At 31.3% G+C, this 19,686-nt stretch overlaps 1 protein-coding gene across 1 annotated transcript; it reads left to right on the top strand.

The window, feature by feature from the left end:
• Positions 1-2,573: 2,573 nt before the first annotated feature.
• On the top strand, positions 2,574-12,495 carry LOC127724924 (golgin subfamily A member 6-like protein 7). The gene is made up of 3 exons (XM_052231926.1): positions 2,574-2,604; positions 7,276-7,922; positions 12,420-12,495. Exons 1-2 carry the CDS (start codon positions 2,574-2,576, stop codon positions 7,902-7,904), a joined length of 660 nt encoding a protein of 219 aa, XP_052087886.1. The 3' UTR covers positions 7,905-7,922; positions 12,420-12,495.
• Positions 12,496-19,686: the final 7,191 nt, after the last annotated feature.

Below are 19,686 nucleotides of genomic sequence, written 5' to 3'. Positions count from 1 at the left end.
ATATTACGAAACATAAGAAAGCTAATGTTTCATGCTCAAGTCCGTATTTCAGAAATTATAAGCAATAGGACCATTACATTTGGTGTATGGAATGATTGTAAGGTGTACATGTCTGTCTGGCATTGTTCATCTGACCGCGACCTCAAAAAGTCATTTTCATAGAACATTGATAATGTTTAGTTTATGTGATACTTGTAGTAAAACCTTCATATTACAGACTTTCAACATAAAATCAATTATAAGTAAGACAGGTGAGACATTTCAGCATGTGCACTCTTGTTGTATTCTAAAAATAACTCAGCAATATCTCTTTTCTATCTGATGTGTTTAGTCTACATGTGGAAATAAAGTTGAACATGTGACTCTTTCTGAACGAATCATTGTTGTTATTTAGAATATATACAAAATGATAATATTAACACTTATAAAAATACAGTTATGATTTTGCAGTTATCAGTGGAATTTCACAGATACCAACTGGAGATGTGGAATTGAAGAAACAATGGCTTCAAGCTCGATATCATGACGAGGATCTTTTCTTTGCACGGCATAGAATTCAAGGTATCCATCAAGGTTTATGGTCTGAATATATTAAAAATAGTAGTTGTGCCTCTCATTTATGTCTGCATTATAAATTGCAACTTTACATTTAGGAAATTTCAGTTGCATTGGCACAAATCATTGCACATTGAAGGTGTTATTTATTTCAGCCTTTCTGTCAAAAATTTTCTAGCTAAAAGGGCCAAAATTTTGAACTGCTGTTCCCATGGCTTCTTGTACAGCATTTAGTTTCATCCTATCACTTTTTTAACAGTTTTATAAAGGTAGAAATGCCCTTTACCGTCAGGCATCAAACAGTCATTTTCTGCTACCGTTAATGTCAAATTGGTTAATATTTTATCGTGATTCATCAGAGGTCTCAAATAATTATCCCTCACCGTTATTTTTGGAAAGAAATTTTAACGGGATTCTTCAAAATCAGACAATTTTTTTATTGTCATAAAGAAAATGTACACTTTATTGTCATGCACCAAAAATTTCTGTTAAGGGCATATACGATACAGTTTTGATCCCACAGTGATTTTTTTATGAAAATTTGCATACAAGCTATTTTTTACCTCATCAATTCAAATATGTAATAAGAAATATACCTTCATGTGCTCAATTTTAATAGAGATAAATTTGGTTGAAATTTTAGACATTTACTTAATATTTCAGTTAAATCTTAGACATTTCTATCCTTTGGACAGACGTACTTGACTTTTTTGTTTCAAATGATAAACACATGTGGATTTTTGTAAAAAGATTTGGGATATCTTTGTTACAAACGTAGGCTCTTAAATTGTGTACGTACAACAATTCTTTGTAAATAATTCATTTTTATTAAATTTGCATAATTTTGGAAAAAACGGCATTTTTGCTGTATATTTATCTGATTTAAAAAAAAATCATCAGTGATTTCTTCATAAAATTTGATACAAATAATCTCGAAACAGTATCTAGTCAAATGCCATTTTAAAAAAGAGGGGTCCATGTAAGAAGAAGGAGATGTGGTATGATTGCCAATGAGACAACTATCCACCAAAGTTCAAATGAAGTGGATGTAAGCAATTATAGGCAACCGTACGGCCTTCAAAAATGAGAAAAACCCATGTACTCGTTTTCAAGCTAATGATTAAAATCATTCAACAAATGCATCTTGTCCAGATATGTCGCAGTTTGATGTCACAAAAAAATAACATTTTATGTTAGCAACATCATTATCTCCCCTATAACTGTATGCCCTTAACGTTATTTGGCAAATTTTTTTACTGTTATGTAACATGAAGATACCACCATTACGACCCTCTTTTATGGTTGTAGTCAACCTTATCTTCTTTATCAACAAAAATTTCTTAGTCTTTGTAGGTTCTCTTGACTCAGGATGAAGTTCAATATGAGCTACAACCATTGCTAAACCTCTGCTGTCATCTGTTGACTATCATTCAAGATCTTTACCTAAAAAATGTTGCACCGATTTTAACTAATTTGCATAATACTGAACGTTATGTGGTGTAAATTATATTTTATGAATTATATTTCATACTATGAACTAACATCAGCATGATCAGTGCCATGCCTTAAAAAAGAAAATTAGGGTAAAATGTTTGTACTTGTTTGATATTTTGAAAATTATAATACCGGTACATGCCTAAAATCTGGTCTGGTTAATGTCAGGATATTATTATTCTACAGTTAGTTTCTATGGAAATCATCAAAAAATATAAGACTAACCATGTGATGGAGTTATTGACCTTAAATGGTGATGAGGAAACCCACGCTTAGCCTCTTGCTGTTGGCAATCTTTTTTAAATACATAGATAATTTAATAAGATATAGTGATTTGGACTTATACAGCCAAAATGATCAGCAAAACAGAATCTAAAAAAATGCCAAAATAGTCAAAATGACGGAAGCCTCGAATTTACTCCTTATACATGGTTATAGGAGTTATTGTCCTGAAATTTTTATAAATTTTTGTCATTGTTTGTAGCTGGTCAGATATGTCAGGAAGAAGGCTTGCCGCTACTGCAATGGCTGTCTTAAGTAGAAAAAAAGTAGCAGGTGAACAGTTGAAGTAGATATAACTCTCTTAATGTATAGCGGCTTATGATAAGCTGGTTGTGAAGGAACCTGACTACGGCTGATATTTTTCCTTTTTATCTTGAACACTTTAAATGATTCCTAACAGGAGTTATTACCCTTAATTGACTTTTATTAACTCACCTAAGGTTTTGCCATCACTTGGTGTCCATCCTCCATTGTAGTTTCTATCAACTTTTACAACAATCTTCTCATTTGAATCGCTAAATACAATTAACAATACTTGGCCACAATCATCCTTGGGGTAACTTATTTAAAAAATGTGTCTGATGATCCTGCCAGAGAGCCAACAAGGCTGCCAAGGCTCAAAATGGAACATTTGGTTAAAATGCAAGTATGGTCTTTTATTTGGAAAACTGTTATAGATAGAGATAATCTGATCATGCTGACAGGGCAAAAAAGTTCAAAATGTCAGGATTTACATATTGTCTAGTTTGACCAAAATTGTCAGATGACAGATTATAGGAGTTATTGTCCTTAAATGACAGTTTTTACCAAGGACAAGGACCCTGGGGCGATAAGAACTGTTTGTAACCCCACCATCAAATGTTATTTAATTTGTCATATTGTTACTTATTGTAACTCTATACCACAGACCCTCTGAAAATGGTGGCATTTTGGGTCTTTCTCATATATTCCGTTGCCTAGTAACCAGTATAACGGTGGTGATAAACTCAATAAATATGCTAGATATTTAGCTTTAAAATAAAATTGAGAATGGAAATGGGGAATGTGTCAAAGAGACAACAACCCGACCAAAAGAGCATAAAACAGCCCTAGGCCACCAATGGGTCTTCAACACAGCGAGAAAATCCCCCACCCGGAGTCGGGCATCAGCTGACCCCTAATCAAAAATGTGTACTAGTTCAGTGAAAATGGACGTCACAGTAAACTCTGAAACATATAAATGAACTAAAATTTAAAAAAACATACAAGACTAACAAAGGGCCAGAGGCTCCTGACTTGGGACAGACACCAAAATGCCTTACTATTACTTATTATTTGAGCTCTCATGCATGCATACTTTTAAATTCAAAGGTAACCACCAAATAAATAGTCAATTAGGTAGCCCTTTCTGTGTATATTTAAGACCATTGTCCTGACTGGGTGTACAAGGTTAAGATTGGTGGCTATTTTTTCATTTATGTAAATAATGGTTATTTTATTATCCATATCACATAGTTACTACTATGATTATATAAATGGTTGACTTGTCAGTCAGGTTTCGAATTAGTCAAAATTATCTCCCCACTATGCCACCTATTTTTTTCAATCGTGAAAAAGGAAGCCATTGTAGTGATGAAGCGCTGTCAATTTATCTCTTGAAAACCGATTAAATTTATCCACATAGCATCATTACCTGATTCTTACATGTGGTATTTCAAAAGACAAATGTATCTACTAGCTATTAAGCATCATGTAATGTACTTTTATGTATTGTAATGTACTGTGGAATTTTTGTCAGCAGAATTTATGCTTATGCACAATAAAGATCCACATCTATTTGCACCTATCATAATCATGATAATCGACTGTTTTGTGAAAATTTGTCTTTATTTCAAAAGTTTACAAATATATTGAAGCTCCATACTATAATTTAACTATACACACCTATATAAGCTGCAAAAAATCCTAAATTATGCACCTTCATTAAACTTTTAAAGCCCATATAGAAACAGATGTAACAATTCAAATATACCAATTTGACCATTTTTACCTTCTCTATTAAAGAGTTCCATTTCTTTTGTTTAATATCAACTGGATATCATAAAGCACATAGCATGCATTTTGTAAGTTTTGTGCTTGGATATCAAAGGACAATATCTGCCTATGTAGGAACATTAATATATATATAGTTGTTATTTTTCAGTGTAGTCAGTATATATATATATGTACAGAGTGAAATCATAAACATTTATTAAATTACTCGTATTTCATTTTTGTAGGTCAGCCTTCTTTCGATGAATATTTTGACTTCATAAAACAGTTCGAAGGTATGCGAAACCACAAGAAATCCTTTGGTAAGGGATTTTTTAAAATAGGATTTTATATATATAAGTATATATTGGCGAGAATTCAGTAATGGAAATTTGTTGAGTTTTTTTGTCAGTCATATACAGTCATATATATTAAGATACAATTTTAAGACATTATGTAATATTCATTTATTCTGACAAAATTTTTTTGTGTAAAAAAAGAATGAACTTGTAATTTATTTACACTAAGGAATAAAGCTAACAAGGATCATATGTCAAGGGTTTTAGGTAACAAAAAGTGTGACATATTGTGTATTGTCCTTTACTCTGAGTGCATGACAGCTTTACTTGACCTGATTTTAGTGTAAGATATGTTCAAACACTATACCGGTAATTGATAAGCAGGCTTTCTTACAAAATCATTTTAGTATTATTGTCTTTAAATATTTTTTAACACAGAGGAGTGAAAATTGACATGTATATGTAACATTTTGTTGTCCAACATTATTACCAAATATTATATATTTTTTTTAAATTGCTCTTTGCAGTACCTAAGAGACTTGAAATATTGCTGTATATGCTTAATGAAGAAAAAAACCCTTCATTTCTTCAAATGTTTGCATGACTTGTGACAGAAAGCCAAGGCAATATTAAAAGTGATAAGTTTTGGTGTCAAACAAATTTTATTACTGAAATACTTGTATAATCAATTTCGTGAAGATTTTTTATTGAACATGCTCTTATACATTCTTGGCATTTAGCGTTCCTGATGGAGGTAAATCCATTAAAGCGCTTCGGATGAATGAAATTTATAAAGCTTTTTTTACAGCACTTGGTAGATGCCACTGCTGATAGACTATCCGTCCCTGGGGGTATCATCAGCTCAGTAGTCAGTACTTCAGTACTGACCTGATTTATCACAAACCTTTCTTAAATTGTCACTTTATAATTTAAGAAATTATAAGGAACTTTGGTTTCAAATAATTAAGGCAAATTTGACCTTAGATGAATTTGGCTCAGGGCTCACGCTAGCAGGCGACTCAGGGGCAACAAAGTCACTTTCCTGTCCGTCACTTCGCTTTGCCCGACTGCCAAAAGCGAAATCTAGTCACCCTGTTGTTCACGATACTCGCTTTCAGTCGCTTTCGTCATCGGTAATATTCAATATTTACCAAGTCGATGAAACAGCAATTTTTCATTTAAAAGTAAAGAAATTCAAAGACATAAACATTTTATTTTCTTTAAAAAAGAGGTTAAAGCATTGATTTTGAAGTTGGTTGCATGTTATTTTCATAATGACAATTTTTTTATCACTTCCGGGCGGTACTTGTTACTCGAAAGCGTACATCAAAACATTCTAACTTTCGGCAAAATAAGTTTGTTACTTCATTAGAACGTGATGAAATTTGCCTGAAGTAAATTTGTTATCCATATATTGCATTAAAAACGTCATATTCCTTTCAATATCGCGTGTCAAACATCGTTTATTTTTGTAAATTTTCTTCGTCCACCATTGAAATTATTGGGCAAATTATTGTACATCTACGGACCGGAGTCGGGATTCATAGGAAACGGACCTGCTATGACCGAAATCTGGGTTCTTACGATAATGACTACGGACACATAAATGGCACAGCTGACAGAAGAAAATTGATCCCAAAAGGAAAAATTACGCATTCCACACGCATTAACATACTTTTGGTTAGATCTACTTGATTAATGTATATATTTCCATGTATATGCATTGTTTCAATTTATAAATTAAAGTTGCTCAACTCTGGGACTATTACACTAATATAATTATATTATGTCCAAGCTTAACTGTGTATAATAAAACTGTTAAATTTATATATCTTTTTAATGAGAAATACTTAATTTCATAAACATGATAACAGAGTAGTTTTTTAATTGAATTTTAATTGATATAACAACCTTCTTTTCCTTTTTGATATAAAAAAAAATCTTTTTTATTATTGCCAGATATTTAATTGGTTTTTTTCTGACAAGAGGACTAATATGATTGTGCAACTAGATATGATAAAATTAACAAACTTTGAATTTGAACTGTTACTTTAATTGTATACCAGGTACAAATTGAACAATATAAAAAAAATATAAGATACATATGGCCCTTTGTATTATAGTAAAAACCAAACATTGTAGCGCCGCGAGCGAATGAGCACTTCTCTTTCAAATCTCACTACTTCTCCCTCTCATTTTCAAAAAGAGAAGTCACTTCTCCCTATGATTCTGAAGTAGTGTGAGCCCTGTTTGGCTATTAATTTTAGGCACTTTTTGGTCAAATAGCTCTCAGGGATCTCCTTGACCTGTTTTATGATGGTGCACTGCCATAGTGAAAATCTCAAAAAGATATCAATTGTGGCTATATAATGTCTTTAAACATTGTTAAAGAAAAATGCACTTTATATTACTTGTAACTTTTTTCCCCTATAATTTGATTAAGATTACAAGGTTTTGCTGAAAATGATATTACTTATTACCAAACTTTCAATAATTTAAAAGTTGATGAAGCATCATTAACAATGATTAATGTTGCAGTTGATAATATATCATAGTTAAATGTCTTTTGTTTTATCTTTCAGCTGAGTTGACAGATGAGTTGACCAAATCAAGAATTGAATCGGAAAGTTATAAGAGATCTTTTCAAAATTTACCGCATGCTTTTCCAGAAATGCTTATGTTGATGAATTGAAAAATCTAAATGATAAATTGACATTATGCAATGATCAGCTGTGTAGGAAAGAAGCACAAGTTTCTACAGAAAATGATCAACTGAGAAGGAAAGAAGCACAAGTTTCTACAGAAAATGATCAGCTGAGAAGGAAAGAAGCACAAGTTTCTACAGAAAATGATCAGCTGAGAAGGAAAGTAGCACAAGATTCTACAGAAAATGATCAGCTGAGAAGGAAAGTAGCACAAGTTTCTGCAGAAAATGATCAGCTGAGAAGGAAAGAAGCACAAGTTTCTACAGAAAATGATCAGCTGAGAAGGAAAGTAGCACAAGTTTCTACAGAAAATGATCAGCTGAGAAGGAAGGAAGCACAAGTTTCTACAGAAAATGAGCATCTTAAAAGGAAGGAAACTCAGCTTTGTACAGATATTGAACAGATAAAAGAAAGGGAAGCTCAGCTTTTGGCAGAAAAAAATCACCTTGTTAATGATAATTTTAAGCTGAAAACAGAGAATGCAAAAAAGAATGAAAAGATAGATAAGATGATGGCTGGAATGATGCAAATGTTTTTCAAATGGCAGATGGAGTTGTAAGATTGTACTTAAAAGAAGGTAATGCTCTGATTTTTTATGTGCCATCTATGATAGAAGTGGTATAATGTTTTCTGGTCTTTGGTCAGTCCATCTGTCCTTAATATGTCTGTTAGTCTATCCAATATCAGGTTAAAGTTTTGGTTAAGGAAGTTTACCATGAAGATGTGGTCCCAGCCTATTGAAACTTAGCTAACACATGTTCATTATGATATATGCCAAATTATGGTTTTGACCCAGATAACGCAGTTTATTAAATGTAGTTGACTGTTCATGATGTCTTTACACTGAATCTGTTGGATGTGTGGAGAACAAGATTTATTTATTAGTGGCTTTGAACTCCCCCAGGCATCACATAAGAGACATCTATTGTTGAAATGTGCATCTGGTGCAGTAAAATTGGTTTCGCTAATGTTTTTTTCAGTTATTACTAGGGCCACACTTAAAAATATTTTGGTTTGCCCAAACCCTACCCAAAGGTAGAGACAGTGGGTAGGTAGGTAGGCAATTCTTTTTTTTTCAGCAAAGGCAAATTGAATTGTCAGATGGTTTTTGTCTCGCCTTGAGTCAAAAAGCAAGACATAGGTATGCTGTTTCGGCGGCGGTTGTGTCAACAATGTATTAGTTTGTGATTAGGTCTAGTTTATGGTAAACCACAAGTGGTAGATCAATCATATTTGGTATGCAGTTGTATAAGCATTGGCACATCTCATTTCGATGGAGATTATTTGGCCCTGCCCCCTCAGTCATGGTCTATTGACTTTGAAACTTTTGCTAATTTTACATGTATTAGTTTGTGGGGAACCACTAATGGTAGGTCAATGATATTTGGTATGCAGTTGTATAAGCATTGGCATATCTCATTTCTATGGAGATTATTTGGCTCCGCCCCCTTAGTCATGGTCTATTGACTTTGAAAATTTTGCTAAGTTAACATATATTAGTTCGTGATTAGGTCAGTTCAAGGGGAACCATTAGTGGTAGGCCAATGTTAATTGGTATTCAGTTGTATAAGCATTAGTACATCTCATTTCCATGGAGAATATTTGGCCCCGCCCCCTCAATCATGGTCTATTGACTTTGAAACTTTTGCTTAGTTTATATGTATTAGTTTGTGATTAGATCAGTTTAAGATGAACTGCTAATGTTAAGTCAATGATATTTGGTATGCAAATTTATTGGCATTTGCAAGTATCGTTTCCATGGAGATTATATAGCCCCGTCCCCTCTTCATGGTTCATTGACTTTGAAACTTTTACATAGTTTACAAGTTTATGTTTGTGTTTAGGTTTGTTTAAAGGGAACGACTTATATAATTAGTCAATGGTATTTGGTATGCTGTTGTATTAGCATTAGCACATCTCATTTACATGGAGATTGTTTAGCCATGTACCTCAGTCATGGTTCATTGACTTTGAATATTTGCATAACTTATGTAAGATGTTAAAGTATTGCTATTTTAATTTCAACATTTGCATAATCAAAATTACAAAAAGGCGAGACATATCTCTGTAATAACAGTTTATTAGTCTTCATGCCTATCTGATTAAAAAAAAACTTTTTCACATTAAGACAATAAAAGATTTTGTAGGCAACTATTTTCTGGGAAGGTAGGGTTAGGGTAAACAAACATTTTCTTTTTTATGGCCTAGTACTCTTAGATTATTCTTTGTGTTTTTTGTCTTAAAGTTAGTTGTTTGTTTGTGCTTTGGCCAATCTGAAGATCTAGAGTCGGGCTAATAAATTAATTTTACAGTGTGTTCTTTTGTTGTGCTGTTAAACTGGATTTATTAACTGTTATTGGCTTTAAACTAGCTTTTAGTATCTGTGAGTACTCTTAGATCTGTTCTTTGTTTCTTCTGTCTTTATGTTATCTTTGTATATATTATAAAACGTTCAATTTCGATTAAAAAGATAGAACTTTATTCAAAACGTCCAGAAATGTTTTCACGTTAAAAACTTCCATCATCATCAAAGAGTCAAACAGGTGCTTCTTTTACGATATACTGCGCATGCGTGAAAGTATTCCTATAGACACTAAAACGTAAAATACGAAATAAATTTAGTGCCAAAATAAATGAAGAGACAAATATAGTTCTTAATAAGCAAATTGAAATAAAAAAATGATAATTTCCTGCCTTCTTTTAAACACGAACCATTCCGTAGATGAATCCGGATTCATTCTGAATTTATTATCTACTTGTCACTTCCCGTTTACATTTCATTTGAAAATCGAAAGTAAACGTGATCAATTCTCGATTAATTTACAATTTACAGTTATTAGAATCGTTCCATGTGAATTTGTACAAATCCTTGGTTCCAACTTTATAGAAATTAATTTAAAATATCGATTTTAACGTTTATAAGGATAATGATTATGCAGTGTAATAGTCTTATAAAGTTCAACAAGTTCATTTATACTGTGATTCCTGGTTTTAAAAAAAGGAACCCAACTTTTGTTGATCAGGAATGTCCCCTGAAACTAATTGCAGTATAATTTTGAACTAGATTTTCAGATCTTATATTCTAATCTTCATATTTTAGTGACACATCAGTCAAATCATGCAATTATTGCCTAGTAAATTGATGCCTTAGTCCTTCAAAGTCTGACAAAGATGTATAGTTAGTAATATGAATACATCCATGGTCCCTTGCTGTTACCCAAAATAATGTTGATTTTCATCTCGCACAAAAGTGACTAAAGCCCTCAAAATCCTAGCTTAAACCCTGTATATATATATATATATATATATATATATATGTGACAACTTTATGTCAGACATTCTCCTTCGGATAACGCGTGGTTATACAGGGCTAACACCATAATATATATATATATATATAATATGTCTCAAATTAAGCCTAACAATGTTAGACCTTCAAATTTGCATTAGCAAATTTTTGTTCTTCCCTAAGCGGGATTAGAACCCTTGCTTCTGTGACATTGTGGCAATGACCCCTGCACTGTCCCCTGCATTGTGTCCAGTGCCCTAGACCACTCGACCACCTAGGCTACATAAAAATATAGCTTTTGGTGGTCGATGTAATGCCTTTCCTTGCGACTTTATCTAGGATTGTAACACAGTACAGGATGTATATTGGCAAGAAGATGGTGTACATTTCAGATCAGCTATTTTGTCTGTCCTAAAGGATGATGATAGAAACATATCCAATATCACTGCACAGAGATTTTTTGTTAACGCATTACTTGGGAGTTCCTCAATGTGACATGCATGCATGTGGATATTGACCCAATTTTTCAATCTTTTCAAATGCCTTAAAATATGCATTATCTATAACAGGAATAGAATGATATAACCTGAACACTTCGGGGCAGAGATGTCATTTGTGATCATGGTGATGTCACTGACATGATAACATATCAATTGACATTTGGAGAACTACATTTACGGTTAATTTTTTGTGTTCAAGTCCGTTTCTCAGATACATGTACTATGAGGATTACCATTATTTTACAAAAAGCTTTTGGACAAATAAAATATGAGACAAGACCCAACCTGAAAAATATATTTTCCCTGCAAAAAAATTACTGATATAAAAAAGCGGTAACCAAGTTCCCTCAAGCATCACAGTCAGTTCTTTAAAATTAATATATTTAACCATAAGCTAAAATTATGTTCATTAATATGCCTGATAGAATCTAAGACCAGTATTTCATACATTTACTTAATAAATATGTTGTTTATGTTTACAAATGGTTCCTCTTTGTTGTCATAACTGATTTTGTTATATTGAAATGAATCTTAAAAGGTCCGTCATTTCCCTAAGATTTAAGTTAAGGTGTTCATCTGACAAATTTCTGTAAACTTGCAACTTAGTAGTGTTCTACAATTCTATAATGATATCCCACTTTAAAAGTGGGGGCTATATTACATTCATCTTGTCTGTCCATCCATCTGTTCATTTTTTAGTCCGTCCATGCATCTGTTTCATCTGTCTATCCATCTGTTCGTCTGTATTTTCATCCAACAATTATTTCTGCCACACATTTCTCAGGTGACTTTTATTGGTCAGTAGTATGATAGTGTAGAGTTGTAAAGTGGGACCACTTTTCAGATCTGTCAGACATCTACTTCCTGTTTGACAATACTTTGAATGTATCAATATGTTAAATTAACCAACTTTTCACCAAAAAAGTATTAAACAGAATATTAACTTTATATTTAGACAGCAGCTTAGCAAAAGTGTTGAGCTTTTCAGGTCTGTCAGATACCTTCTTCCTGCTTCAGATACTTTGAATTACGAGTAGAGGTATGCTTAGCACGACAATCCATACAACTTCTTGTTTATTATAAGAATACATTAAGTGAAGTTCAACTTACAATTGATTGTCTGTCAATAAAGATAAAAGATGATGTACGGTACATGTAAATGAGAAATGTATGTTGCTATGTTTCAATAACAGAAACTTACTGTCAGTATCTTATTTCTGATTGGTCAAAGTTCTTTGCAGTAGTTTAAAGAAATAATTGATCTTTTTTTTCTTTCTGTTTTTAGGTATTTCAGCCATGTCTATTCAAAAAGATCTGTGGACGTTTTTATACTTATTTTTATGAATATTGTTAACTGCATCATATACGATTTGAAATTATATGTATAGCAGATGGTAACTTATTTTTTACTTGTTGTAAAATCCATTTACAGTGACTTGATGGTAAGTGTATCTCTCCACCTGTTACAGTTCATTCAAAACTCTGACAAAATTACAATTTGTTTCATCAAATTAAACTGTTCAACGAGTCAGAAAGTTGCCCAAACTGCTGCGAATAACCACAGTTAAGTCATCAATGTGCAAAGTAAAAATAAGGTATACTAACAATATTATTAGATTTGATCTCCACTTAATGGTTACTATTATGCTGCTTACAATTCCTATACATATTTATTGGTACTTTGTAATTAGTAATTTGAAAGGTAAGGTAATAATATTTGAATTGCTTTAAAAATGTCCAATATCAGATTGTGAATTATCTCTTCTGAAATGTCACTTTTCCTTACATGGTACAGAGATTTATTTATATTAAAATCTTAAATACTCTGACAGTGTCAGAAATATATTTTTTGCTAAATTATTTTTAAGGGAGATAAGACAGTCCAATCAAAATTTCATACAAAAAGGGTAAATGATTATATCCGATTATCTCCCATAGAAACGACATATTAATATCACATATATTTTAAAGAACATAAGTTGATTAAAGTCATACTAGGGTATGATTTTAATAAATATATAACACATTTTACTAGTAAAAGGAATAGTATGAAAACTATTAAATATTGACATTTTTGTAGCAATTCAAAAATTACTTATAACAATAAATATGTATAGAAATAATAAGTTGCATGATAGTAATCATGAAGTGGAATTCAAAATGGGATTGTAAGAATCTTTTATTTTTTTATTTTAATTTTATTTTATTTGATGACTTGACTGTGGTTCTTTCACACCAGTTTGGTCAAAATTCTGACCAGTAAAAAGTTTGATTTGATTAAACAAACTAGAATTTAGTCAGAATTTTGAACAAATTGCAAATAGTGGAGAGAAACACTTACTATCAATTCACAGTAAGTGCATGACATATTGTTATACATGCAGTTGAGCTGTAAATCAAAGATATATTTATTACAACTTTTACTGTGCATATTTATAAAGGCTTTCAAATTGTCATTTCACTATACCAATTTGCTAAAATGTTTTACACAATTGCAGTATGAGTTCATCTCTATAAATTGATCTACTGTTAACAAATTATTCTTTCCATCCAATTCCTATTGAATGTATTGTGAAATTAGAAAACTTTTGAACACCTACTTTTAAAGAATACAAATTGACTTGCATATGAAAATATCTATCATAATGACATTTTATTAGTACAGTTGAACCCCCTGTGTTCGCACGACTGGTGATACTGCACATTACATGATTTCGTCACATCCCCAATTTAACGAGATAGAAATTTTCCTGTTATTGTTTTAGTCCAAGCAATACATTTATAATTGCTCTCCCAGGTTTAAATGTATTTAATCATTTCCCATTAAAATTAGTGGGAAAATTTAATCAGAATGAAATAACTTTTACATATTTTACCAGTTGATCAGTTTGTAGTGATGAATTCAAACTGTTATTAGGAAAAGCATTTTTGAAAAACTGAATTGTAAAAGAATAAAGCCTTACCAATAAGCACAGTCAAAGTTTTAATTATTGTTATGGTTATTACCTTTAAAATTGTTTTTTTTATATTATACACTTGTTAAATTATAACTTTATTATTTTTTACCAGTTTTATTTTATTTTAGTATTCATTGAAATACATGTCAGAGCATATTGTTGATGCCCTGTAAAGTGTCATGTGCTTCCATTTTTAGCTCATCTGGCCGGAAAGACCATGTCAGCTTTTGCCCTCATTTGGCGTCTGTCTTCCTCTGTCGTAAACTTTTTCAAAGATCCTCTCCCTGAAACTACTAAACCAATTTCAACTAAACTTGGGGTGAATAAACCTTGGATTATCTAGTATAAAGTTTGTGTTATCATTTATGGTCATTTAACAAACATCCAAAATAGAACATAGGGGTGAAAGGCATTAATTGTTATATACTGGTATCTTGAAAATCATGATGGATTGGATAGAGAAAACCTAGATAGGCAAAAATGCACATAATGTGATGGTTTGCCTACTTCTTATGTTATTCAAAATTATCAGATGACTCCTGAGTTAGTGCTCTTAAAAGACAATTTTGGCTAATTTTCATGTTTTTCATATTATCTCAAAATTATTTAAGATAGAAACTGTTAAAGACAAAAATGATCAGCAATACAAGATCTGCAAATAAATGATGTGACCGAAACCATTGGATTAGGGCATTATTGCTCTTACAAGACAATTTTAGTGTTTTTTCCTTTTATCTTGAAAACTATAATAGATGGATAGAGACTGTTCACAGCAACACTTATCAGAAAGACAAGATCTTCAAAAATGCATGTTCAACTGAAACAATTTGACTCCTAATGGAGTGATAGCCATAAACGATTTTCGACTAATTTATGTGTCAGTTATATACTTTTTTGAAGAGATTTTCTTCTAAACAATAATACCAATTTAACAAAACGTTTGATAAACTGTCTTTAGGGTGTGTACCATGTAGTTTTTTTCTCTGGTCAGTCAACAAACTTGGCTGCCATAGCTAAAAAGGAACATAAGGGTAAATGAATGGATTGTACCCCACACACCAAAGTTTTTGAAACGTCTGTCTGTCAGTCTGTCCTTCCATCAGTCCATCACTCCTGTTCTTGTCACTGGAACTCCTCTGAAACCACACTTCAGAATATCATGAAACTTTGTAGATAATAAGGACATACTTTCTTGATGTGCATAGGGACAGGAAATTATGATTTAGTGTTTTTTTTCTAGGAGTTTGAGATTGAATTTAGAGTTTTGGCCATAATATCAACTGCAACAGTTTTTCAGTACAAATCCTCTGAAACCACACAACAAAATTTCATGAAACTTTGTAGGACATAATATGTAGATGGGCATATCTGCAAGAAATTTTTTTATTAGTTGACTTTTGTAGGAGCTTTGAGTCTTTGAACATAGGAAACTGGTGAGACTTTGTTTGCCAAGTGACAGTTTGGGGGTAGGGGTATGTGAGCGTGCTCACAATAGTTCTTTAATTGTCTTATATCTTGATTACCATAATGAAAAGAGATTGTCTGTCAGGGGAAAAATGCTCAAACTATCAAAATCTGCCTACAACCTATTTTCCTCAAAATTATCAGATGACTCATGAGGGAGTTGTTGCCTTTAAATGACTATTTTGGCTAATGTTCTTGTTTTTTTGCCTATTATCTAAAAGCTATATAATTCGGATAAAAGAAATGAAAGACAAAAATGACCAGCCATACAAGATCCACAAAATTGCTTATGTGACCAAATTCGTTGTATTATACAGTAAGGAGTTCTTTTCCTTAAATGGCAATTTTGACTTATTTTAGGGGTTTTTGCGTTTTATCTTGAAATCTTAAATAGAAAAGTAGAAATTGTAAACAGCAACAATAATCAGAAATACAAGATCTACCTTTTATCTTGAAATCTCTAATAGATAGGTAGAAATTGTAAACAGCAACAATAATCAGAAATACAGGATCTACCTTTATCTGAAATATATAATAGATAGGTAGAATATGTAAACTGCAAAAATACAAAAAAATACAAAAAAAAAAAACAGTTAATCTGAAATAATTTGATGACACTTCTGAAAAAAATAGAACTAATTTTAACAAAACTTTATGTGAATGGTTCTTAGGGTATCTTTTTATAAAGTAAGATTTTTTCCTGGTCAGTCAATAAACTTGGCTGCAATGGCTCAAAATGAAACAGAGGGGTAAATGTATTAATTGTCTTATATTATGAAAAACATAGTAGATAGAGAAAATCTGACGGGCAAAAATGCTCATAGTGTCATGATCTTCTGACTGCCTATTTTCACCAAATAATGTTATTGCATTGTTTCAATTTATTTTTGTCAAAAATGCTAGGTGAGAGATGCAGGCTCCTGGGAGCCTCTTGTAAATAAGGATTGAGACTAACTCTATGAAATTGTATATGTTAATTTGATATTATAAATGGAAGGAAAATGTTTTTTGTCATTGAAAAATAATCTGAATACTGTAAATTCAGAAATTATTGCATGCATTTATTATTGCAATTTTTCACGAATAGACAAAATTGCGAGTTAAATTATTGCGATTACAAAAAAATCTGCATAAAGATCTATAATCCAGCTATCAGAATGCGAGTTCTTATTATTGTGATACTCACCCCGTCGCATTATTCGCATTAATAAAAACCTCGCAATGATTTCTGAATTTACAGTATATCAACACAGTACATGGGCTTATTCCCATTTAGCCTTAGCTGTCAATGAAATATATCCTTATCTTGCCTTAAAGATGTAAATTTTCTGATTGTGAGTATTTAGCTTAGGCGAAGTGGGAACTTGTGTAGACACAAAAAAGCTTATTGATTAAGGTCATTTTGTGTTAAATGCAGTTTAAAACAAACTTGTTAATGCAAAGGGGAATATATAAACAGTCATAGATAAAGACAACAGTAGTATACCGCTGTTCAATAATCATAAATCAATTAAGCGAAATCAAATCTGGATTACAAACTAAAACCGAGGGAAATCATAGCTCAGACATAAATAAGTCTAATTTTGCTTTTGACTCTTAGAGGTCTTAATGTGTATGTTTCATGTGTTATCTCCCTTTATTTTAAAACAAAATACGACCTCAGCAAGTCAATTAATGTAAATCTAAACATATTTGACCTGTATCGAAATGTTGCAAATTAATGACTTCTTCAAGTCAAAAAGTTACCAAAAATAGCTAACTTCAAGACCATTGAACAAATGTAAAAAGGTGAGCATCTTCTTGAAATTAATAACACAACATTGTTAGGCATTGCTTTGTCTTCTGAAGTAAAAAAATGAGTTTGATTCAAAAAAATGGAGACAATGTTCATCCACTTTCTGATGCAACCATTTATAACAACAAAAAATGAAAAAAAAAACTTAGATGCAAAGAATAACTGTTCAAATCAGATCATTACTTATAGATAGCTAAGATCCTTATAAAATCATAGAGAAAAATATCACTGTCATTGGTGATTTACTTTGACTACAAAGTCAAATAATGTGTTTTCATCCTGTTTTATAAAGCATAGATTGACTTTAACAAGTCTGTCAATTTCTGACCTAGACAAGTCCAAAATTGTAAACATTTTTTTTTCAAAATACATGATTTGGCTTATATTAGACAGAAACAAAAAAATTCTTATGTGTGAGCTCTGACTGATAATTAGTTTGTATTGATTCACTTTTATGACACCGGATCATTATTACATACATACATATAACTGTTTAAATTTTTAGAAGAAGATCATTTAAATTACTTGAAGAATTGTAATTAATTATATAATGAATGCATGGCCACCATTAAATTTAGTATGAAATATCATAGATATTTGTGAAAAAAAAACACTCTAAGAATAAAAAGTTGCTCTTTTATATTTAAACAAATGTCAATTATACATATTAATGTTGCAATTATTTTTTATGTATAAATGAGAGATTTACAAACTTTGTGCTTTTATTTTTTTTATTTTTTTTTTACCTCAGATCTTTGCAAGTGACATAAATCTAAACTGGGTAGCTCAAAACTTTTATCCTCTTTCAAAAAGTTAGGTTTTATTGTTTAATCTTTTTGACAAATTGCAAAGGAAACTTGTTATAAAGCAATAAACCATAGCACAATGCTTATTCATTTCACTTAATACTTTATAGTTTTCAAAATCATATTTTATCTATTCAGACTTAAACTGTTTTAAGTGTTTATCTCATGTAAACATGCTGACACATGTTTTCAAACTTTAAACAGTTATGAATGTATGTTATAAGGATGCCAATGTTATCAAAGTGAAGCAGTAAAGAATAATTTTCAAAACAGTGTTGATTTTGATAGATATCATTTGCATAATTTATTTTGGTTTTTATATTTTGATTTCTTATTGAAATATTTGAAGAGGTATTGAAATTTGCTATATTTATATGACGAAATGTTTTTTTTTTATCTGAGAAGGTAGCAAGTGGACGATAAAGCAAAGAGTACTACATTTGTTTCCCCTACAATTTGCTGAGATGTGTTATAAAAGCTCAGGCATGTTATTGTTTTTTAACATACCTTTGTTTACACTATAAAAAAAATATGCATTTGTCCTTTAACATTAGAATTGAATAATCATTACATTCATATTAAATTTTGTAAAAGAAAACAAAATCAAATGGCCATTCTAGAGGCAGCTGGGTTACAACCTATTGTGCAAACATTATGATATTGTAAATATTTGGTTTTTTTTATATTTAAAACTTATTAATACACCTTATTCTGAAATTATTTGTTTGTAAGGTGTATACATAGTCTGCAGATTGGTTACAATGGCTTTAACAGATATGGGATGAAATACTTAAAGGTATTTGGTTACTTGAATGCAACATTGTTTTAATCAAGCAATATGTATTGAAAAGGGTTTCCTTAATTAAAAATGTGTATTCAAAAAGCTCAAAGTAAAAAAGGACCAAAGAACAATTATAATTATGCATGTTGAAAAATAAGTGAACATTGCTAGACTGTATTGATAATCTCAATTAAAGGAATCTCTTGCTTATTTCATACAGATTAAAGCACTTCTAGGTGCTTGAAAAACAATTTGGTACAGATTTTAGCATTGTATTTTTAATTGGTTTCAACCATGTTGAAGAGGATTTTCCACTATTTGACCTAGGCATTCAGATATTTAATGGACAGTGCCCTTCAATCATATAAATCAAAATAAGGACACATCTTTGTGTGGAAAACAATCTCACTTATCAAGAAATCACTTACTCTTTATGTTTTCTAACTTAGAAACACTGAAGTTGAAGTCCTCTTTGATAACAATCAGAAACTACAGATTATGTTGTTTGTACACCAAAATGAGAGAGAAATGTCACGTCATTAGATAATTTCCTTTGTGTGGCTCTTTATTAACATACACAACATTTTGATGTATGCTTTTAAAAATTACTACTCCGAATGCATTTTATGTTGAAAATGTAAAATTTAGGTATTAAGTATTTCAAGCCATTCAGATGGCAAGGCGTACTTTGTAAATGCAGATTATGTGTGAGTTGATTCCTACAGTGACTGAAAATAATGTCAGATATT

Source organism: Mytilus californianus, unplaced genomic scaffold (assembly GCF_021869535.1).
Source record: "Mytilus californianus isolate M0D057914Y unplaced genomic scaffold, xbMytCali1.0.p SCAF_14, whole genome shotgun sequence".
NCBI lineage: Eukaryota > Metazoa > Mollusca > Bivalvia > Mytilida > Mytilidae > Mytilus > Mytilus californianus.
Note: the sequence above shows the minus strand (reverse complement) of the source record. Positions and strands in the feature narration are given on the sequence as shown.